The sequence below is a fragment of the Zea mays genome, chromosome 4, assembly GCF_902167145.1.
Source record: "Zea mays cultivar B73 chromosome 4, Zm-B73-REFERENCE-NAM-5.0, whole genome shotgun sequence".
Lineage (NCBI taxonomy): Eukaryota > Viridiplantae > Streptophyta > Magnoliopsida > Poales > Poaceae > Zea > Zea mays.
The window spans coordinates 204,669,288-204,692,953 of NC_050099.1; the positions used below are offsets into that span (position 1 = coordinate 204,669,288).

The 23,666-nt window shown below is 44.0% G+C and overlaps 2 protein-coding genes across 3 annotated transcripts; one reads left to right on the plus strand and one right to left on the minus strand.

Moving 5' to 3' along the window:
- Window positions 1-1,809: 1,809 nt before the first annotated feature.
- LOC100281475 (fasciclin-like arabinogalactan protein 7) lies at window positions 1,810-4,290 on the minus strand. 2 transcript variants are annotated; one of them, XM_008678977.4, is made up of 2 exons: window positions 3,967-4,290; window positions 1,810-2,939 (listed from the first exon to the last, which is right to left on the minus strand). In XM_008678977.4, the coding sequence occupies exon 2, from the start codon at window positions 2,879-2,881 to the stop codon at window positions 2,072-2,074; it is 810 nt and encodes a 269-aa protein (XP_008677199.1). In that variant the 5' UTR covers window positions 2,882-2,939; window positions 3,967-4,290; the 3' UTR covers window positions 1,810-2,071.
- A 972-nt stretch (window positions 4,291-5,262) lies between these two features.
- On the plus strand, window positions 5,263-8,738 carry LOC100282104 (50S ribosomal protein L9-like). Its single transcript, NM_001155017.2, has 6 exons — window positions 5,263-5,410; window positions 5,576-5,710; window positions 6,072-6,134; window positions 8,011-8,073; window positions 8,229-8,300; window positions 8,381-8,738. The coding sequence occupies exons 1-6, from the start codon at window positions 5,297-5,299 to the stop codon at window positions 8,543-8,545; spliced, it is 612 nt and encodes a 203-aa protein (NP_001148489.2). The 5' UTR covers window positions 5,263-5,296; the 3' UTR covers window positions 8,546-8,738.
- Window positions 8,739-23,666: the final 14,928 nt, after the last annotated feature.

The following is a 23,666-nucleotide window of genomic DNA, read 5'->3' on the forward strand; positions in this document are numbered from 1 at the left end:
GAAAAGGCAAGTATGGATAATATCTTGTTGTAGTTGCTACCAAGCCTCACTAATTTCGTGATCTGATGTTCTCCGGGTCATGGATAATTTCTTGGAGTATGTCAGATTTCTGGTCTGCCGATGAGCTTGGTAATTCTATTAAAATAGTGAAATACCAATGGAGAATATTTTGTAGATCAATTTTTATACTTCATGTACCAGGAGAACTCCTAATATGCATGACATGTGATTGATTTTTTTTATGGACGAGCAGTTCTCTTATCTTTTGCCAACATTTCCTTATCCACGTGGATGAGGAAAGGCTTCTTGATTTCTTAAAATCTTTAGGCAAGCTCATCAATCCTACTATGCAGTGGAAGGAATTGGCATTCCCATGTTGTTGTCTCTTGATGATCTTGTCTTTTTGAACCGTGTCGTTGCCAAGGGTAGACAACTTTGATGGCTCATGAATGACAAAGAACACAGGAAGAATGATGACAAATGAAAGAACTTTTGAAGGGCATAAACCATTTTACTGATGCTAATCATTTTGCTCTCATGAATGAACTTATGCTTATGTTATCTAAATATCTAAACTATGATGATCTGTGAAAGATCATTCTTAATTTTTGTCATTAGCTTTTCTTATTAAATCTTATATAATATACTATCCTTTTATGGAGTCAACGTGTTTTTTGAGATGTTGATTAATATTCGCTACATATTTATCATTGTTTATTTTTATCAATGACAAAGCATGACCAACATGAATCATGGGTTTTGTAGAGCTTTTTTACTTCTGTAGATTTTTTTTACAGACCAAGTGAACATGAGTGATTGGTTACTTCATATAAATGTTTTACCCTTCGGTATGGTTAATATTTAAAATGGCTTATTTTAGTTGGAGCACTTCTTCCTGTCTTCATACACTTAGTGCATTTCATTATATATTAATTTTCTATTAATGATATTGCACGCGAACAATAAGTTATACATTCTCCCATTTTGAGAACAAGGAAATAAGTTCTGTGCATTAAATTGTGGGCTTTCTTAAAAACTATGTTGCTGTTGTAATGGAGGAAACTTACATGCTTATGTGTTTTGCAGTTGTGTTCAAATATGGAACTGGTTTGACCTTCTGGTCTGATCCAATCCTTGGACTTCTTTTGTTCCTGCTTGATGCATGTTCAACTCGAATTTTAGACTTTTTAGGATTTGAAAACAATTTTGCTATGTGTTCATCTTCAGTTTTGAGTGATCAGTAATGCTGAAGATTCAAAAAAAATATAAAATTTCTTATTTTCTTGAGTAAACCTACATACTATAAACTTGTACCGATATGTTTTTATCATTGGAATAGCCTGGTTTGCCGCTCTTGCAACAATATCTGTCTCAGTTTGAGAAATTAGTTATGGAGCTCATGCCAAAATTGGGAGAACACTTTGTTGAATAAATGATAAACCCAAGCATGTATGGAAGCCGGTGGTTTATCACAGTTTTCTCATGTTCCTTCACATTTCATCTAACTATCAGAGTTTTCGAAGTAAGATATTTGGATGCTCTGCTTTTTCTGTAGCTGATCCTACATCTTGTATAGTCTAACATTTCGTTCTTTCTATTTAACGGAGGATAGGAGTGGATAGAAACTTCTCGGATTAGAATATGTTTGAATAACTATTCCATTAAAAAAGGTCTACTTGTGATATATAAAAATTGTAGTAACACACAATTATCTAACTATATTTATATTTTTTAAGGTATGTAAACATCCTATTTTAGTGATGCTAATAAAAAGTGTCGAATAACAATTAGTGTTTTTGTATATCAATATATTTTATTATAGTGTTTTCTTATCTTAATGTATCTTAGCAATACATGTTGGTCCCGTAGCAACGCACGGGCATACACCTAGTAGAAGCATATGACGCAAACACTCAACAACAGCTCAGTCCTAAACACAAATGGCCTACCATATGTCCAAAAGAATGAATCCATAAACACCCATATATAAATTAAACACGGGGGGCCCTAAGCTGAACCCCGTACTTGCTCCTTCGACACGGACACACGGTGAGGACGAACTCGTCGATCCTCACCACAAGAGCACCAGGCCGCCGGAGACAGCGATCGCCAAGTAATGGGCGACGACACCGGCTCGGCACGACGAGCTCTTCTCTCCCGCCTTCTCCTTCGCCTTCGCACTCGCTGATGATTTCCCCGACGCCGGGCTGGGAGCGACGTCGGATGCCTTGGCATCCGGTGCCGGAGCGGGGGCAGGCGCCAGCGGGGGGTCGCTCTTGAAGATCTGCATCGGCAGGAGAACCTTGCCGACCTCGTACACCGCGACGGGGCGGGTGGAGTACACGCTGCTGCTGATCTTGGGGTCGGACCACATGGACTTCACGCGGACGGTGCCCATGTCGTAGGTGAGGTTCAGCGTGTACTGCGAGCCGGCGAGGGTGGCCACCGGGCCGAGCGCGCTCAGCCGGTCGAACTCGGCCAGCGAGTAGTACTTGGGCAGCGCGTGGCACAGCAGCAGCGACCTGAGCTGGTCCTGGGTGAGGTTGGCGAACGTGGTCTGCTTCAGCGCCGCGAACGCCGAGTCCTTGGGCACGAAGACGGTGATGCCGCCCCGCTTCGTGTCGTTCGCCTGGCTCTGGAAGGTCTCGATGACGCCGGTCTTCTGCAGGTAGTCCAGGAACGTGTGGAACGGCCCGGCCACGCTGAGGAGGTCCGCGAGGTCCACGTGGTGCGGCGCCGCCGGTGCGGGCGCTGGCGCCGGCGCCAGGACGACTGGGGATCGCGGAGCGGGAGGGCTCTTGGGCTTCTGCGGGGCTGCTGGTGTGGAGAGCACGACGATGGCTAGCATTGCCACGGTGAAAACGCCGGCTTTGAACTCCATCCTGGAGTCTGGTTGCCTTCACTTGGATGAACGAATCGATTCCCTGAGGTCACACACACTGACACACAAGAACAGTGCAGCATTATATTAGACACTGACTGGATATCTCATCATAACTTCTTCTATTTTTTTTCATATAGATCTGGAAAACTAATGTACCAGGATATTATTTTTGCAAATTGTAAAACTGACAAAGCTGGAAACATAAGCAAAAAAAAAAATGTTGGGGGCCAGAGGTAGGCAACAGGTACTGAGCTCACACATTTGCTATTTGCTCGAAGTTGCTAGCCGCCAGCTGTAAAAGATCTAAATTGCGGTTCCTAATCTCAAACGCACTTGTTCTACAGATTCATGGAATTGCTCTTTGCTAGTAGGCAGGAATATTTGACTTGACAACAACCTCAGCAGCTACCATAGACTTGGAAGTGTTATTAGCTCTAGAGATGACGCAACATTGGTGTTCAGATCTTTGATGCACAGATTCGGAATGAGCAGTGGGCACAGCTTGAAAGAAACAATCGATTGGTACACCACCTTTCCCTATCACCACGAAAGACAAGCATGGGTGCCAACTGCCCGAGAAAAGAAACGCCCATCCAATCCATGTCCCGATCTGGCGGAATTGAGCATCAGCATTATAGAACCGTCAGTTCCCACCTACCAACCCACAAAGACGCGGCATATATGATAAATTAACGCATGAACCGGCACTACCGTCTCCTGCAGGCTGCAGATCTCAGCAGCGCGGAAGACACGAAATCCCTACTGCGTTAGACATTTGCGTCAGGTTGAAGGAAACGGGAGCGCGGGACACCAGGAACGTCTGCTCTTCTTCCTCGGGTCAGCAGGAGCCGAGGACCCAGATCCAAGTGCAGCTGAAGCTGCAACTGCACTAGGCCAGTAGCAGCGGCGCACACTGAATCCCCCCAAGCGCCTCTGATCTACTAGTAGAAGGAAGAAGAAAAAAATCCTCCGGAATTGCAGCACATGGATATGGATATGGATATGGCACGGATGGACTGGAATGGAATTCGATTGCGGGGGCGAGAGGGGCGGGACGACAGGGAGGAGAGCGGGAGACTGACCTGGGCGGATGCAGGGGCCAGCCAGAAGCCGGCGAGCAGGACGGCCGGGGGAGTTGAAGAGGAGGGGGGCCGAGTGTGCTATTGCTATATACTAAAGGTGGTGTGCTGTGCTGTGCTGTGCTGTGCAGTGCTCGGGTACGGATGAGGTGAGGAAGAGGCAGAGGTGGGTCTCACGCATGAGAACGTATCTTGTGAGCAAGGAGCCCTGCTGCTCCCATGAGCAAAATCAATTCAGACCACACCCTCCACATCCAACGGTGCTGCGTCAGGGGGATTTTTGTAAAATGTACAGAGTTGCAAAGAACATTTTACAAAAATCCCCCTGACGCAGCACCGTTGGATGTGGAGGGTGTGGTCTGGATTGATTTTGCTCATGGGAGCACCAACGGTCCTTGCTCACAAGATACGTTCTCCGCACGCATGCTCTCCCTCTCCTCAAATAGAAGCCCACCGCGACGAGAGGCGAGAGGGAGGCAGGAAGACAGCCCAGCCCAGGTAGGACTGGAGCTAGTAGCTGCCATTTCAATAATATATATTTTGCACTGCAGCTGCTTCTACCAATAATTAATTAATGGCACTAAAACAACCGACTGGGCGCGTGGCCGATGTGATTACGTGAGGCCGCGGCCAAACGCGATGCGATGACAGGGACGAAGCCGAGGCGGTGTCGGTGGGACGAAGAGACGACGCTTTCATGAGATCGTACGCGGGTGGGCCCTGTTGGCCAGTCTCAGTTCTACAGTTTTTTAAACTTAGCGGTGTTTCCGTGTTTATAAGACTTTCATAATATATAAAGTAAAATATAGATGAACATATTCATTTTAATAATAAATATCGTTCCATAATTACATGTACTTAATTTCACTATTTATAGAGAGTTTTAAATCATATAAAAGACTTTTATTTTTATAAAATGTATTTTTTTTCAAAAACAAAATACTATAATATTACCAAAAATATTTATGTGACAGATTATTAAATACATGTACGATAACTAACTGATGTCCCGCCTCTGTTCTGGGTAATATTTGATGATTAAACACGGCCCTAATTATGAGGATCACATTCATTTTTTCCGTGCTGGTACACAAACACCTTGCATGCACGCCGTACTCGCCACCAGCGAGCATATATCCCCTGGGCCTGGCTGTCGTCTCCCGCTGTTTATGGGCTGGAATGGGCCGCTCAAACTGGCCCGTTACGTGAATTTGGCGGGGCTGCCGCAGGGATCCGAGACGTGGTGGCTGCACAGCGACGTCCGTGGGAGCGGGCGAGCGACTGCAGGCAGAGGGTTTCGTCCGAACCCTAGTGTCCTCCACACGCCGTCGCCATGGCCGCCGTCCGCGCCGCCCTCCGCCTGCAGCGCCAGTGCCTCGCCGCCAACCCCTTTCTCTTCTCCGGGCATGGCCTCCGCTACCGCAAGCTTGAGGTCATCCTCACCACGGTAACGCCTCCACTACCTTCGCGACCATTCCGCCTGCGTCACCTCTTTTTTTTTTTTGGGTTTAATGCTACGGCATCTGTTAGCCAAGCGGTCGCTTTGCCTCGCTTTGGGCTGTTTTTCTTGATCTGTGCGTCACGTATGACCTGTTTTTGTTTTACCCTGCAGACTATTGATAAGCTGGGGAAAGCAGGCGAGGTGGTCAAGGTGGCGCCTGGCCACTTCCGCAACCACCTTATGCCCAAGATGCTCGCAGTCCCGAACCTGGACAAATTCGCCATACTCATCCGAGAGCAGCGCAAGGTAAGCTCCGTGCCTTCGTCCTTTAAGACGCTACCACCGCAAGCATGTCTGTTCGGGTGCCTAGTCGCTGCAAACCATGAGGTCCAGTGTTTGGCCAGGAAAAAACTGTATCACTGTCCGAATATGTATTGCACATTGGACTAATGGACTATGCACAGACTGTTCATGCAACATTCCCTGGCACAGCTGTTTCCTACGGCAATCTGATAAGTAGCCTAAGAATTTGGTGCTACTTGGTGCAACCCGCATTCAAAATGTTGTGGTGCGCTGGTGCCTCTACTCCATTCCTAGTTCCTACCCATGTTTGCTGTTTATAGCTCTGTTCGTTTGCAACCTTATAAGGCGTTGTTTCTTTAACCAGCTCTATCAACGCGAAGAGGAGGTCGCGGTGAAACAAGTCACGGAGAAAGATGATGATGCACGGGTAGGTTGTGCAGCTCACAAGCTAGAAATATTTTCTGACCTCCTTTATTGATGAAAGTTCTTAGTAGAAACTGGATTGGAATGACTGTTTGTCTCTTCAAGGCCAGTTACCAGTTAACATACCTCAAGATGGTTTTTCCGTTTGGTCTAAGTTTGTTTTGATGCTGTCTACTGCATTAAGATAGTGAGTTCTCACAGGTATTCATTATCATAACAGCAGAGAAGTCAACATAGAAATGTGCTGTGGGTTTTCGGGCCTGCTTGGTTAGGCTGCACTGCACTGCCAAAATCAGGGCATGCCAAATTCTGTTTGCCAAAACCTAGGCAAGAAATTTAGTATAGTCTCGGTCAAAAGAAAAATCGGTATAGCATTTGGTCAGATGCCAAACTGTGACATCCAAAATTATGAAACTAAACTGGTTTAACGCCAAAACATATATGCCAAGGTCCATGATTTAGTACTTACCACATAAAATCTGAAGAATCCGATGTGCACAACATATGAAGTGCTAATAACATATTACTATGTTGCATATTATTATACACAACGCCAGTTCATCATATCCAGCCATCTTCATCTAAGAAGAGGGCAACATAATATCCATTATGCTAGAACAGTAGCACTAGTAGCTAGTTAATCATCAGCTCCTGTGTCCTAATCATATATACCACTTATGCTGATGACATGAAGCACGTCCGAAATACCCAAACTCCATATTCTTGTCGCCTGAAGCATGTCCACAATACCACAAGTTGGAGCGTCCATATTCACATACAGCTACCATATTCACAGGCTCACAGCATGTCACTGTTTATTTTCATGCATAGTTGTTAAGGTGTCGCTTAAGCGTCACTTAAGCGACGCTAACCTGCAAGGCGTCCGAGTTGCCTTACTGCGTAGACTAAGGCGTCCGCTTCAACGCCCAGTTGGGGCGTCACTCCGTGCATGCCTTGATCTGTAGGTAGCCGCTTTTGAAATCCCCAATGCCCAAGACACTGGATCTCTAGCACTGCTGCTCTGGCGATGGGGATCTCCCAGCGGTGGAGAGGAGCAGGGAGAGAGAGGGGACTGAGAGAGGGGATAGAGGGAGGGACTGGTGGCGCTGGTGCGGCTGGAGAGGAGGCGTTAGTGCAGCTGGGAGAGGGAGAAGTGGGGAGAGAGAGGGATAGGAGAGGGGCGGCGGCTGGAGAGAGCCCTGTGCGGCTGGGAGATAGGAAGCTGGGAGATAGAGGGAATAAATGGGCTTGACCTAAGTTTAATGGGCCAGATGGGCTGAGTTAGGCTGCTGGGCTGTTTTTTTCTTTTCTTTACCATTTTTCTCTTCTTTATTAGTATTTTTGTCCTAAACATTTTTCTCAAATATCAGTATTTAATCTATTTTTTAAATATATTTAAGGCATCCCCTCGCCTTACGCTTTACCGCTTAAAAGGTAAAAAGGGGGTCAGTCGCCTTACCTCGCCTTACCGCTTTAACAACTATGTTTTCATGTCTGTTTAACTCATCTGATATATGGATTGGACTGAACAGTTGCCTTGGAAATTTACTCTTTTCTCTACTTGCTAGTCTATGTTTTGATCATGCTGCATAATTTATTTATTGTTAAAAAAAAGATATAGCCACCACTGTTTTTCTGCTGTGTAATATGAGTTCACCAGCTTCTTCTTGGCTCTTAAAATTGCGACGTTCATACTTCTGCCTACTATAATCAACATATTTCTTAACTGCATGATCGAATTCTATCTGCATGAGTTTGGATCTAAAAATTCCCGATTCTGCTCGAAGATTGATTGATTTTGTGTGTTTTCCTCTACCACACACTTCCTATTTTTCTTTTTCTGATTGTAATATTTTGCTTGTTGATTACCATTTGAACAGCTACAGGAAGAAAGAATGAAGCAGTACCAAACGGCAGCGAAGCGGCTAGATAACGCACTCTTGGTTAGTCTGCTACCACTAAAAGTGGAAATTTTACTGCACTGTTTGTTTTCATGTTTCAGCATTAGACCGTGTCTTCATGTAGTGTGCATTTGCATGTTTCATTTAATGTAAACTTTAGCACCATGTAAGTGCTGATCGTCTCTGATACTTGTTAGGTGTTGAGGAGGTTCATCTCGACTGGAAACGAGCTGCGTACTCCTGTAACAAAAGACGAAATTGTTTCCGAGGTGCCTTTGCAGCTCTAGATAACCCCATGCGTCATCCTGAAATTTCAGTTTTCCCATGACCTGCCTCACTTCACCTACAGGTGGCGAGGCAGCTCAACATCAACATCCATCCGGAGAACCTGCATCTGCACTCACCTTTGGCGTCGCTCGGCGAATTTGAGTTGCCCCTCCGGTTACCGCAGAACATACCGTGCCCAGAAGGTAAGCTCCAGTGGACTCTGAAGGTGAAGATCAGGAGAAAATGAGCGCAGGAACTGGGGAAGTTTCTTTTGTCCCCCCACAATCTGGTGTATGGTACCAAACCATTGTTATGCAAAGTTTCCTTTGCATAACCCGGTCCCAGTTTAGCTCCGAAACATTTTTTTTCTGATGTATAATAAAAGAGTAAGGTTGCAGAAAGATTGAATAGCTTCTACATCCTTCAGTTCCCTTCTTTGCAGCAACATTGCACATTGTGATGGATAGGGGTGAAAACGGGTCGAGAATATCCGCTGGGTACCGGATAGTGCAAATAGACCAAGTCAGATTTAGAAAAGGAGAGAAGTTCTCTTCACTAGATTGCTCTTACAAATGTGTAAACTTAGAGAAATATTACCAGTGAATCGAAGAACTTAGAGAGGAAGAAACAATCGCAATAAGAAATCACACAAGATAGACATCGATTTTCTCGTGGTTCGGTTAAGCCTCAAATGTTTGACTACTCCATGTTGTGGTGTCCAAACAGATAAGAGTTGCACTCAATCCTTCTCGAGTGATCTAATCATCAGCTTTAGTGTCACGACCTTCGTTATATCAATATTAATCCCCTCACAAGGAACCTTCATAAGTTGGAGTCTCTTGTAGTCGTACATAAAAAAATGAGCTGCAACTTCGAAGTACAACAAAAGAGAGAGGAGAGTACACATAAGAGCAAAACACAACCACACAACACAAGAAAGAAGATCACAAGACTGCACTATCATATAATGACTAAAACAGTTCAGAACGGTGCTTGGATCTCAATAGAATCATTAGAATGCGTTGTGGTAGAGTACATGAGTGATCAAGTGCTCTTAGTATGCTTTTGGTAGCTCAGAGCTATGCTTGGATCTCAATAGAATCACTAGAATGCGTTGCGGCAGATGTTGGAGGCCTTCGTCTTCCGAAGGTCCTCAAAAACATGATTAACAATGTTTCCCAAGTATAATATATGTACATGAATCTTCGGATTCGGAATGAAGTTGAACATGATAGGAAAAGCGTGATCAAGACGAAGGTTGAACCAGTTCCGAAGCTACGCGCAAGGAAGCTTCGGCTCAGCAGAAGAAAAAGGAACCGACTTAAAGAGGAAAATGCTATCTAGTCCTCGATAGATTGTCCTTAAGTCAATAGTAAACATGAAGGGTATGAATGTAATTTCATACAGGCTGCGCCTTGTGCCTATAAATAGATGAACAGTATTCCCGTACTTTTCACGCTGACTTGTATTCGCTCGTGCGTCACGCTTGGACTTTTGCCTTCTATCAAGCCGAAGGTACAAATATAATTCAATATTGTTCTTGTTTATCCATGATGATATAATAAAGTTATATTGATGATGGCATATGATTATTCGTCTTATCTCTCATATTTCATATGCTTCTTCTTTCATTAACATATACTGTGATGATGAAGGTACTTCCTTCATGACCTTCGTCTGAAGATCATTATATCCTAAGGGAGATAATGTTTCGAAGGACGAAGGGTATTAACCTTTAACATTCTGTGTTGCCTTGTTCTTAACTCATAGCATTTGAGGACAAGTCCCCAACATTGGCGCCCACCTCCGGTGTACTCACCGGCATCGAGGGGTCAGAGACCGACCATAGATCATGTTCAATAAGTGGAACACATTAGCCGTCCGCTCTCCGGTTGGGCAGTAAGGGTCGGAGAAGGGCAAACACTCGTTCTTAAAACCAGCATTCTTAAGTTAAGATCAAAGAGTCAGGCGGAAAAAGGGGAGAGCTCCCCGTTCCTGGTTCTCCTGTAGCTGGATTCCCCAGAACCACAAAATATTATTCAGAAATAGCATAGTCCAAGCAAACCCACTTAAAATCTTTACTTAACTATGACCGACCATCATATTAGCAAATAAACGTATTCCTGAGCTTAATGCACGAAAACAATGAGAGATTAGCTCAAGGAGTACTAAAAAAGGTGCTAATGGAAGTGGGACTCCCGCTGGTAATAAGAAGCTAAAAAATAAAGCCCATGTCTTTGAAATCCAACTTCCACAATCTTCGGCAAAGTATCAACCTTCGTCATGCCGCCGAAGAAGATAACAGCGCCAGGGGCTGCACTGCAGCCACTGGACACAAACCAGGAGACTCTCTCTCCCTGAGAGGCCAGAAGCCAAAAGAGAAAGGCCACCAGTCCAACACTTCAGGAGGAGGAGTTGGACTAGGAGATTAGGGACCTAGAAATCATTCACCAATAGGTGCAAAGGAAAATGGAGAAGATGGCCTGGCTGGCTGATCTTCAAAAGAAGATCGACGAAGCTGCTGAGGAAGTGCGTCATCTTACTAAAGATGATCACGACCGAAGGCCCCAACACAGGGAGCTTCGCCAAGAGGGCTCAGTCAACGAAGATGAATGGTACGATGATTTTAATCATGGTAGCTTTACTTTTGATGATGCTTCTCCCCTGGTAGCAGAATTGCAGGCTATTCCATGGCCACAATCCTACAAGCCACCTCAGTTACACATGTACGATGGCCACTCGGACCCAAAGCAATTCTTGATGAGCTATGAGGCAACAATATCCTCATATGGAGGCAATGCAGTTGTCATGACAAAGTCCTTCATCATGGCAGTCCGAAACGTGGCCCAAACATGGTACTCTTCTCTTCGGCCAGGGACAATCACGTCATGACAAAAGCTCAAGGACATGTTGGTTACCAGTTTTCAAGGCTTTCAGACGAAGCCAGTCACAGCTTAGGCCTTGTTCCAGTGCACACAAGACCATGAGGAATACCTTCAGGCGTATGTCCGAAGGTTCTTGCATCTGAGAGCACAAGCACCCACAGTGCCCAATGAAATCGTCATTGAGGCCATGATCAAGGGTCTTCGGCCAGGGCCTACGACCCAATACTTCGCCAGGAAACCCCCCAGACTCTGGAGAAGCTGCTTCAGAAAATGGATGAGTACATACGGGCTGATAATGACTTCCGACAAAGAAGGGAGGAAGCTTATAGATTTTCTGAGATGGCTAGGGGCTTCGGAGTAAGAATCCACCCTAGGAATGTTAGATCAATCCACAACTCCAATCAGAATGATGACAAAGGAAGCCAGCTTCAGAGGCCACAACACACCTCACAGTCTTCGGGACAGCAGCAAAGCTCCTTCAGGCCACCAGCTCCAAGGGGCAGAGGCCTCAGGGGCTTCGGGGGAAGATATTGGGATTAGCCTAGAAAAATATATTGCTTATTCTGTGGTGAGGACAAGGGCGACACTATAAGAACGTGCCAGATTACTATTCTGAAGCAAAATGAGATTGCCGAAGCAGAAGCTCGGCAGAATCAGCCGAAGCAGGTTTTACATACTGCTTCGTGCCACTCTCCTTACATACCAGAATATGTGGGCAACCAACCTGCAGCTTTTGTTGCTTCGGCAAGCCATTCACAAGCTTCTTGGCCTCAGCTCCCACCGCCACCACCACTGCAACCTACTTATTCCCGGAGCCAGCAGCCAGAAGGGCGCCAGCACTCCCAACAACAACGTGACTTCAGGGAGGAGTCCGAAGCTCGTACAGTCAATAGTACTGTACCAGAATCGAAGCACATATATTGAGCATATATCCTGCTTCTGAAATACTTTTATCTTGTAGGCCATTTTGTTTTTTGAATAAGAAACAAGCAATGAAAACTTAGTTTGATTTCTTGTAATGATTTTGTTTCTATCAGAATGAAATATATCTTCTTCACAGATTTACGAAGTTCAAAAGTCGTTCCTAAGGGAATGCAGAGCCAACATTAACGAAGCTACAAAAGTCGTTCCTAAGGGAGTGCAGCGTAAGTTTTGTGCTCAAAAGTTGTTCCTAAGGGAGCACAACGTAAGTTTTCTGCTCAAAAGTCGTTCCAAAGGGAATGCAGAGCCAAATACCGCTGAAATATAAGGTGAAGAAGTTCAAAAGTCGTTCCTAAGGGGATGCAGAACTTATACCGCCGAAATAGAAGGCGAAGAAGTTCAAAAGACGTTCCTAAGGAGATGCAGAACTTATATCACCGAAATAGAAGGTGAAGAAGCTCAAAAGTCGTTCTTAAGGGGATGCAGAGCTTGTGTGTTCCAGTGTGGGCGTGTGGTTGTGTCTTCGGCATCCTCATCATTTTGCATCATATCATCACATCATTTCGCATAACATTACATCATACATCATATTGCATCAATGACACAAGAATCGAATATGAAGCCAATCTTCGGCAAATGCTTCGTCAAAATGAAAATGTGCTAAGGCATGAAGTAAGCTTCGGGAAATACAGTTTTATCAGCCTTGTCACAAGAAGGAATCTCTTTCTTTACGAAGCATGAAAAGAAGGGAAGGTGTTTTTTCGCTGAAGGCTCAAAAACGATATGTACATAAGTTTCATGCATCGTAAAGAAATAAATTACAATAATTTACATATCCGATTCAAAGTTACATACATCAAATATTACATAGTCTTGTTACAATAGAAGCTTAATGTTCATTCCATTGTCCCACACATCGAGCATTTCAAAATATTTTTACAATGAAGTCTATTCTTCTCTGACAACTTTTTTCGCAACTTCGTTTAAAAGTTTATCGACAACTTCGTCAATAATGGAGTCCGCCATGTTTATAATGTCCAGCGCTTCCTTCATTTCTGGATCAGCTAGGGGATTGTACGGTTCCGACGGCGGAGATAGTTCAGCTGAAGTAGGTAAAATTGATAAGTTCGAAGCCACAAAACAAGTACCGAAGCTAAAAAACCAAAAGATAATACCTATACGCCTTTCATGTTCTGCAGCCTCTTCAGCTTGTTTTGCTTCTGCTTGGGCGTCATGGGTGTCTTTTTCACTCTTTTTTATAATCTCATGGGCCAACTCTCGGCCACCATTCACCCAGACATCATTATAAAATTTCCCGCCCATTAAAGTTGCTTCAGCTGAAGGATCCTTCGTATCATCTATGGAGAAGGCAGCTTTGGTCTGAGCCATGGCTTTAACGTGATCGCATCCGGCCTTCTCAAAGATGGTTGAAATTCCCCGCGCACCGGAAAACGCGCAGACATCCCCGCGATCACTCAAAATTTCTGCGAAGGCTTCGGCTTCTTCACTTATCCATTCAACGACGCCTTCGGGGTCGTCTCGTATGAAGTTTTCTTCAGCAGAGTAGGCACCCACTTTGGCGAAGCTAGTTTTCAATTTCTTCAGACAATCCAAGGATTTCTCGAAGCACCTTTCCTTGGATTCGTGAAGTTCTTCAACATTTTTCTCTAGCTTATTTTTCCAGTACTTGCTGATTTCTCGATTAGCCTGTGCGAGCGCGCAGTTCTCTTTAGCTTCGGCTAGCTGTCTCCGAAGGTCTTCAATATCAGTTTTCTGGGCTTCGGCCTGAGCTTTATAATTAGCTTCATCTTCCTTTACTTTGTTTACCAATGAAATCAAAATTTTATCTTTCTCTAGACCTTCGTTTCTTAGTTCAATCACCTCGGACCGAAGGTTGTTAAGAGCCATTGTACAACCTTCGTCTTCGGCGCTCTTCTGAGCCCTCAAGGCATTACTAAGAATTAATCCCTGTAAAGAAGAAGAAAGAACTGAGTATGAAAATAAAAACTTCGTTTCTAACTTCAAAGTCAACTTTTATACCTTTATGCTATTATATGCGAGGCTGTCAGCAAGATCATCCTTCGATAAGACCGAAAGGCCTTCTTCAAGTTTAGGAAATCCCATACTTTTAGCTATCTCCCGGCAAACAGATATTTCTTTGTTATCCGAGAGACAGTACAAGAAATCTTCTTCGTTACTACCATTGAACACTAAGGCCCCCTTCAGATATTTCAACCTTTGGGCGTAGTGTCCGGCTTCTAGTATTTCTTCTTGGGATAATTTCTTCCCCGAAGCATGTCGAATGATGTAGTCAACATTTTTGTTTGGAGCTTCGGGAGCAGGAGCTTCGATCTTTTCAGGTGCAATCTGCCCTGCCGTTTTTTCCTCAGGCGCGGTAGGCTTCGTCTCGATGGGCACTGAAGGCCCAGCTTCGGCTTGGCATGAACTTTCGTAGCTTCAGCAATTTTCTTAGGGGCAGGGCTTAGGGCCTTCGTAGTCTCTATAACAGCGTCTAATACACTGGCCATCCTCCTCCTTTTGGGAGTTGTGGCAGAAATTTTTTTGAATCTTTGGCGAATTTGCCTCTATCGGTGGGCTCAGGATTTCTGGCGCTTTTATCACCTTTTCCACCTGTGGCTCTTCAGCCTTATCATCTCTAGCTTCAGCTGGCCCGACTGTAGGCACCTTCGGCACTACAATCGACTTTTCAGTACTCTGCACAATCGGAGCAGCTTCCTTGGCCTCGGTAGCTGAAGAGGTCCCCGCACCAAATTTAGGCACCACGGCCGGTTCAATGTACCGCAGCCGGTGGGTCAGAACCTTCATCTTTTTGCTTTTCGGCTCAGCTGCAATGGCCAAAGCGGCAATCTTCCTTTTTTTCTCTTGCCCTCGAAGCGGGTAATGGTAATCAGGGTATACGAAAACAATAGCATCAAATACCCTGTTTAATTTTTTCTTGCCCCGACCTCCAAAGGCTGCAAACAAAGCATTATCTTCGGCCTTGGAGTATGCCCCAAGTAGTTCGTCGCTGGTAGCTTTGATGCACTTTAGCCAGTCATCGTCTGACTCATCAAACTTCCCTCCTAAATCTGAAGGTATACTTCAATCGGACTAGACCACCCTCACTAGAATCGGCGGTGGTCTCCTTCGGCATATCCCAGCTCTCCACAAGTGGCCATACCCTGAAGGCTATATGCTCTTGAATCAAATCCCTTGTGCCAATGAAGGCACACACAGTGCTAAGAGCCCTCTGACATGCTTCGACATTGCCATCAATTTCCACCTTCGGCCTTCGGAGGCCGAAGCAAGACCAGATGGGTCGCTGGATGATTTCTTTGATGTCTTCCCTTGGCTTTAAATCATTTTAACGTAAAGCCACTCCCCCATTCAAGACCTAGACCATCTTTTCCATAATATTGGTACTGGTGGCTTGCATTGGGCCGAGCAATAAATCCGTAACAACCGAAGTTGTTGTGGTACTGTTCTTTGCCAGTATCCTTCGTCTCATATAAAAGCTCATGCATACTGCAGAAGCACTTCACGCTTGGCTCTAGCCCCTGACTCCTTATAGCCCAGACAAAAATCCCCATCCTAATTATAGCTTCGGGGGTGATCTGATGAAGGAAGATCTAGTATATCTTCAGCACTTCAACCACAAACTTGCTCAAAGGGAACCGAAGACCAGCCTTAAAAAAGCTTCGGTAGATAACAACTTCATTTTCCTCAGGAGCAGGGACGATGTTGTCTCCACCAACTCTCACGATAGACATGTCACGAAAGTACCTTCCTCTCATGTTGTCAAGATGACTCTGTTTAATAGTCGATTTTCCAAAGACAGCATGGCTTGGTCGCCAGGGCCGATCTTCAGAATCTTCATCTCCACTCTCCACATCATAACTATCACTGCCATCAGTATCTTTCGACAAACCCTCCAGTATCTCTTTAGTAATCTTCTCTGTGTTCATTTTTGACATAGACTCAAAAAACCCGGCGATAAAAGGATCCACAACTTTCTTTTCTTCAAACAACTTTGTCTCCTTAGTTAGCTTCATCTCCACAGTCATCTTCTTTTCCTCAGTCATCTTTTCCCCAGACATGGTGAAAACACGTCTTTAAACCGAAGCTCGAAAAGCTTGAAAATCAGACGAGAGCTAGTGAGCAAGAGCTAAAAAGTTTGAGAAAATAACGCAAATGGCAGAAATGGTGTATCAAATGTTGCTGGTGTGGGTTCATATTTATACACCCAGTGCTTTGCAACTTGGTGGACCCCATCTGTCATTGTCTATTGCTATTCTAGCAAAGGGAAGGTGTTTTTTTGGACCTTCGGCTTAAGGCCTTTGTTCACGTTGCAGTCTAAATTTGTTGTTATAACAAATTAATACTGCGAGGGGCTACTGTTGGGGGCCTTCGTCTTCCGAAGGTCCTCAAAAACATGATTAACAATGTTTCCCAAGTATAATATATGTACAGGAATCTTTGGACTCGGAATGAAGTTGAACATGATAGGAAAAGCGTGATCAAGACGAAGGTTGAACCAGTTCCGAAGCTACGCGCAAGGAAGCTTCGACTCAGCAGCAGAAAAAGGAACCGACTTAAAGAGGAAAAGGCTATCTAGTCCGCGATAGATTGTCCTTAAGTCAATAGTAAACATGAAGGGCATGAATGTAATTTCATATAGGCTGCGCCCTGTGCCTATAAATAGATGAATAGTATCCCCATACTGTTCACGTTGACTTGTATTCGCTCGTGCGTCACGCTTGGACTTTTGCCTTCTGTCAAGCCGAAGGTACAAATGTAATTCAATATTGTTCTTGTTTATCCATGATGATATAATAAAGTTATATTGATGATGTCATATGATTATTCGTCTTATCTCTCATATTTCATATGCTTCTTCTTTCATTAACATATACTGTGATGATGAAGGTACTTCCTTCATGACCTTCATCTAAAGATCATTATATCCTAAGGGAGATAATGTTTCGAAGGACGAAGGGTATTAACCTTTAACATTTTGTGTTGCCTTGTTCTTAACTCATAGCATTTGAGAACAAGTCCCCAACAGCAGAGTACATGAGTGATCAAGTGCTCTTAGTATGCTTTTGGTACTAAAGGAGATCGCCAAAGGGGTCCTTCTATAGCCCCAAAACACCCCATAGTCATCGCTCTTTCCTTTGTAAAAGATGCTGAAAATCGGCTCTGCTTGGGGGCACCGGACCGGGTATAGTGCCCGACCTCTAGGATCTTGATTAGCTCCTTCCTTCTAGGGAGAGCACCGGTGTCACACTCAGTTTCAGAAGGCAAACCGAATGTGAACCATGTATATGTCATGAGCAAAACTCAAGTACACAACGATTACATAAATGACTTATCGTCGCACAATGATTTGAATAATCTTAAAGAGTAAGTAATATTATTACAGACTTGAGTCATAAACATCATTTATATCACAGTGCACATGATAGAAACATAGCCAACGTAAATAATCCTAGCACATGCAGCTGACTGGAGGAGATCGCTAGCCTAATCCTCGAACCTATCAAAGTCCTAGAACTCCTAAAGAATTTGCTTCAACGCCTTCTTCTCTGGAACAGTGGTTGCATCAAGAGCAACCTGGTGTTTTGTGAAAACAAGGGTGAGTAGACATCAACGTACTCAGCAAATATCCCATTTGGCTGGGGTGGACTAGCTTTATGTGAAATTAGGTTCATAGCAGGCTGCTTTTACTAAATCAAGTTTTATCATTAATACAAGCCAAGTTTTAGCATTAATCCCAAAGTTATTGGCCCATGGGATGTCTCCTCATAGAGGAAACATCAGTACCTGTATTCATGTTCATAATAATCATAACCATTGTATCTCTAATCAAAGAGGATCCCAAGGTCGCTCTTAACTATGAGCACGACTGATATATCAGTTTCATTCCTCTTCATAGCTGTGATTCCCTTTTTGCCCAAGGAGCAATACTTCCCATTTATCACTTCCAAGGTGAACTAGCAGGGTTTCACTATGTATCATTTACAAAGATTCCCTAAAGGTAATAGCCACCCATTAGGTTTCACCAATTCGATAAGCACAATACTCCTCTGTCACACCCAGTTTTAGAAGGTAAATCGAATGCGAACCATGTACGTCCCATGATCAGAAATTCACGTATACAATGATTACATAATTGGACATCATTACACAATGCTCAAATAATAGCGGAAATACGTATTACTTTATTACATCATGATGTCCAAAACATCCACATAGTCATAGTAAGGAAAATGGACCCCGGGCCATTTGGCTAATTGAGTTTTGGTGTTTGATGAACAACACAATCCGTGAACTAATAAGTTTTCTAGTGTTTGTGGTTCACAGGATGCGAAGAGAATTGGACCAAGGCAATGAGGATGCAACACCTCAAAAGAAGACATAAAAAGATGCATAGGAGTCCAATACTCAAGAACAAAGAAGCCCGAAGAAATCAGCGAAGAAATCCAAGATAAGGGCTGTCAGCCAGCGCCTGGTGGCGCACCGGACATTGGTGTCCGGTGTGCACCGGACTGTCCGGTGAGGCACCGGACAGTCTGCGCAGAGAGGCCACAGACAGGCGCTCTCTGGCTGTAGCACCGGACTGTCCGGTGTGCCAACGGGCAGACGGCAACGGTCGGATCCAACGGTCGACTGCTACAGGCGCCAACGGTCGGCTGACGTGGCGTGCACCGGACATCTACTGTGCAGTGTCCGGTGCACCCGACGACAGAAAGCTGCTGCTTTCTGTCCAACGGCTAGTTTGGGGTGTGGAGGCTATAAATACCACCCCAACCGGCCATTCTCAAGTGTGGGAGCCCAAGAAACATACCAAGGCATATTGTAGACATTTCCAAGTGCTCAAACACCCAAGTGCTTAATAGAATCACTCGGTGATTAGCGTAGGTGCTTTGTGAAGTGCTTAGGTTAGTTAGACCGCATTAGCGCTTGCTCTAGGTGAATCCTAGTTAGTTGAGTGAGTTTTGTAAAACCACACAACCCCTCGGCTCTTGCGTGAGTCGTTGTAATTGTACCGAGTGGGGCGAGAGTCTTGCGAGACCGTGACAACCGCGTTTGTGTCACGGCTGCCACCGTGTACCGGAGGGAACGAGGCCCGCGGCGTTTCGGCCGGAAGCTCGATAGTGGAGACGACGGGGAGCGTCCGAGAGGAGCCGGAAGCGGAGCACCACTTGCGCATGGAGAAGGCCCGCGGCTCTCTACGGAGTTACTCGACCGAGGTGCTTGGCCCTCGCGTGGGCTTCCCTTTGCGTAGGGGCACCAACGAGGATTAGTCGGGACCTTGCGTGGTTCCGGATACCTCGGTAAAAATACCGGCGTCATCCACGAGAGTTTGCTTCTCTACCTAGCTCTTTACTTTCCATATTTATATTAAGCATTTAAGTTTCAATCTTGTAGTCATACTTGTTTAGTGTAGATTGAAACTTAACCTTTGCGGTAGAGATAGCAACACTTAGACAAAACCTAGTTTGCACACTCTAGTTTGATTACTTGCAAAGGTTTTGCTCTAGGGATTTAATTGTGGCCTAGTTTAGTAAAAGTTTTGGAAGTCCTAATTCACCCCCCCTCTTAGGCGTCACCCGTTTCCTACAAGTGGTATCAGAACCCGGTTTGGCTCATTTGAAACGCTTTAGCTTCACCGCTAAAAGAGCCGACGCTTTTTAGAGGAAGGGATGGATACCCATAGGCCACCACACTTCGACGGCACTAACTTCCCATATTATAGTGCTAGAATGGCTTGTTACCTAGAGGCCGTTGATCTAGGTGTTTGGAGAGTCACTTGTGACGGGATGAAACCCCTCAAGAATCCCGAGAAACCCACCACGAGTGAAGAAAAAGAAATTCATTTAAATGCTAGAGCCAAAAATTGCTTGTATGAATCTCTTAGCATGGATATTTTCAATCAAGTATTTACCCCGAAAACTGCTAATGAGATTTGGCTAAAATTGCATGAGCTCCATGACGGCACATCCAATGTCCGTGAGCAAAAACATTGCCTAGTCTTAAATGAGTATAATTCTTTTGCTATGAAAGATGATGAGCTTGTTAGAGACATGTATTCTCGCTTGAATCTAATTATCAATGAGCTCAATTCTATTGGCATTAATAAGCTAGGTGATGCGGACATTGTGAGGAAGATTATCTCCCTGCTACCACAACAAAGATATGGGAGCATCATCACCATCCTTCACAACATGGAGGACTTAAGCAACATGACCCCGACCATTGTGATTGGGAAAATCGCGGCCTTTGAGATGTCGCGAAAAATGAGTCGGGGAGAGGAGCCAACTTCCTCAAGACCATATGCTTTTGCATGTGATGAAAGGAAGGGCAAAAAGAAGGCTCCCACTCCAAGTTCCTCAAGTGAAGAAGAGAGTGATGATGATGAAGATAATCAACCATGCACATCATCCTCCGAGGACGAAGAAACGATCCGACGCGTCGGAAAGGTAATGGGGATGATCCGCAAGATTAATCTAATGGGTGTGCCCCTGCAGGTCGAGGATCTTCTCTTTAACATTGACAGGAAAAAGCAAAGGAAGAGAGGATGCTTTGCATGTGGGGAGAAGGGTCACTTCAGGGACAACTGTCCAAATATGGCCAAACCCAAAAAGGAGAGGAGCAAAGGCAAGGCGCTAACAAGTGTTAGAACTTGGGATGATTCTTCAAGTGAAGATGAACCTCCAAGGACACGCAGCCACCGGTCCTCGTCACGATCATCACGGTCATCACACAAATGCCTTATGGCAAGAGGTAACAAAAGCATTCCATCCTCTAGTGATGAAAGTAGTAGTAATGATGAAGGTGAGGGAAAGCCCTCTCTAGATGAGCTTGCGGAAGCCGTAGAATTTTTCCAGGATGTTTGCACTAAGCAAAAAGCTCAACTTAAAACTTTGAAAAATAAGTTGGTTAGCTCTCAAAATGATTACAAAGGTTTGCTAGAAAAATTTGAAACTTTTGCAAACTTAAATAGTGAGCTATCAACTAAAATTGAGCTATTAGAATCTAGTGCTCCATCCACTGCTACCGATGATAGCCTTATTAAAAAGAATGAAAAACTTAAGGCTAAGTTAGCTAGCTCCCAAGAAGCTATTGAAAATTTGCTAGAGAAAATGGAAATTCTTAGCATACACAATAATGAGCTAACTACTAAGCTAGAAAACATTGGTAGCACCCCAGCAGCATCTTTAGTTGAAATACCTAAAATAATTAAGAAAGATGCTTCTACTTCCTGCTTTGATTTAATTGATGATTCTAACCCCTGCAACCAAGTCGTTGTTGAGAATATTGTTGTAAAGACATGTTCGGATGAGGTTGCAAAGGAAAATGAACAATTAAAGCAAGAAGTGGCTCGCCTTGACAAGGCTTTGTATGACAAGAAAGGCAAAGCCAAACAAATCCGACCTTCACAGGATAACACCACTGCGGGAGTGAACAAGCCTATGGAGGGAGAAACTGTGATTTGTAGACTATGCCACATGGAAGGCCACAAGTCTTTCCAATGCAAGGCGATGATCGGGGATAAACAAAGGCGAAAGCTCAAGCAAAAGCCATCAAGCAAAATCTCCAACACCTACATCAAAAAGGTGAACAAAAAGGATGCTACACCATATTTGATCAAGAAGAAAAAGAACGGAAAGGTGATAGCAATCAAGGCCAACATGCAAGCCAACAAAGGAAAGGGGGCCAAACGCATCTGGGTGCCAAAGGAGATAATTTCAACCATGAAAAGCACCAAGAAGGTTTGGATCCCGAAAGGGAAGTGAGTGGACCGAAGGTCCTTGGGAAATTTGGAGACTTGGCAAATTTGGATGTATATCATGAAATACATCATATTAGATCAAGTTTATTGCCAAGTGGGTTAGTGAAAATTTTTGACCCAAATTTCCCACCCATGACTAAGGTAACTAGTTGTATTATATTTCTCGTTTTTAGATATGCGTATCTATTTACCTTTTATCTAGTTTACCTTTCTTGCCTAGTATTACATTTGTTATGTACTTTTGTTCAAAATCATGCATACTAGGTAAATCATATTGTAGGATTGCTTGTTTTTAAATTCATATACTTGAGCAAACCTACATGGCTTAAAATGTTTATTTAAGCACGACACATAGCTTCTATATCTCTCCATAGTAAATGATGCATAAATTGAAAATTTTGATTCCTACAAGTTGTATCATTTAACTTATATGTGCCAAAGTTAGGATTATGGATAATTTACCCCTCTTGATATCAAATCAAAGTGCATGTCTCCTACAAGTATTCAAAACTTGTATGCACACCTTTAGGGGGAGGTTACTCTATAATCTAACACTTTGAGACTAACACCTTTTCAAGTCTATTTCTTGTGATAGTCTCATTGTAAGGAAAATAAGGTCCCCGGAGAAAGACAACAATCTTCCACTGCAAAATCTCCAAGAACTCTCATGTCTCTCAAGCTCGTCATTGATCTTCAATCGGTATCTTTTGAGACTACATTCAGTATTGTTTACATGTCTTCTCCAATATTTGATTAGACTATATTTCATATCATATGCTTCCATGTTGCTAAAAATGCATAAGTAGTTAACTCATATTCTGTTACCTATGCATAAGGGAAGTTAGTCTTTTCAAATCATGTCTTGCACCTCTAATTTTCACATGCTTTTTCCTAAGTAGAGGATCTCTGTCAGGGGGAGTATTTCTTCATCTCTAAAAAGGGGGAGAAACTTCTAAAGAGAACACTCATTTAGGGGGAGTTCCTTTCAACCGGTATCATTCATGTGGTTTAATTTAATATCCTTCTAAGTGATATCATTTGATAAGATTCTTGATGAGGGCAAGCTTTTTTTTACTTCCTACATGCTTTTAATGTCTTCCTTTTCGGTGGTTGATGCCAAAGGGGGAGAAGTTTAAGGACCAAAGCAATGAAAACTATATCAAACACCAAACACCACCAATTTTAAATTTTATATCTACAAATGGTTTTTCCAGTGGTTTTGGTTATTTGGTCCAAAATAGGAAGTAAGTGAATTATGGAGTTAGGGGGAGGCTTAAGTCCATAATATCACATTGTGGGGACAATCATGCATCTTAGCAAGTAAAATGCGTATTTTCATTCAAATACTTGTATTATTTGCTTGCTTTGGTTGTGTTGTCATCAATCACCAAAAAGGGGGAGATTGTAAGGAAAATGGACCCCGGGCCATTTGGCTAATTGAGTTTTGGTGTTTGATGAACAACACAATCCGTGAACTAATAAGTTTTCTAGTGTTTGTGGTTCACAGGATGCGAAGAGAATTGGACCAAGGCAATGAGGATGCAACACCTCAAAAGAAGACATAAAAAGATGCATAGGAGTCCAATACTCAAGAACAAAGAAGCCCGAAGAAATCAGCGAAGAAATCCAAGATAAGGGCTGTCAGCCAGCGCCTGGTGGCGCACCGGACATTGGTGTCCGGTGTGCACCGGACTGTCCGGTGAGGCACCGGACAGTCTGCGCAGAGAGGCCACAGACAGGCGCTCTCTAGCTGTAGCACCGGACTG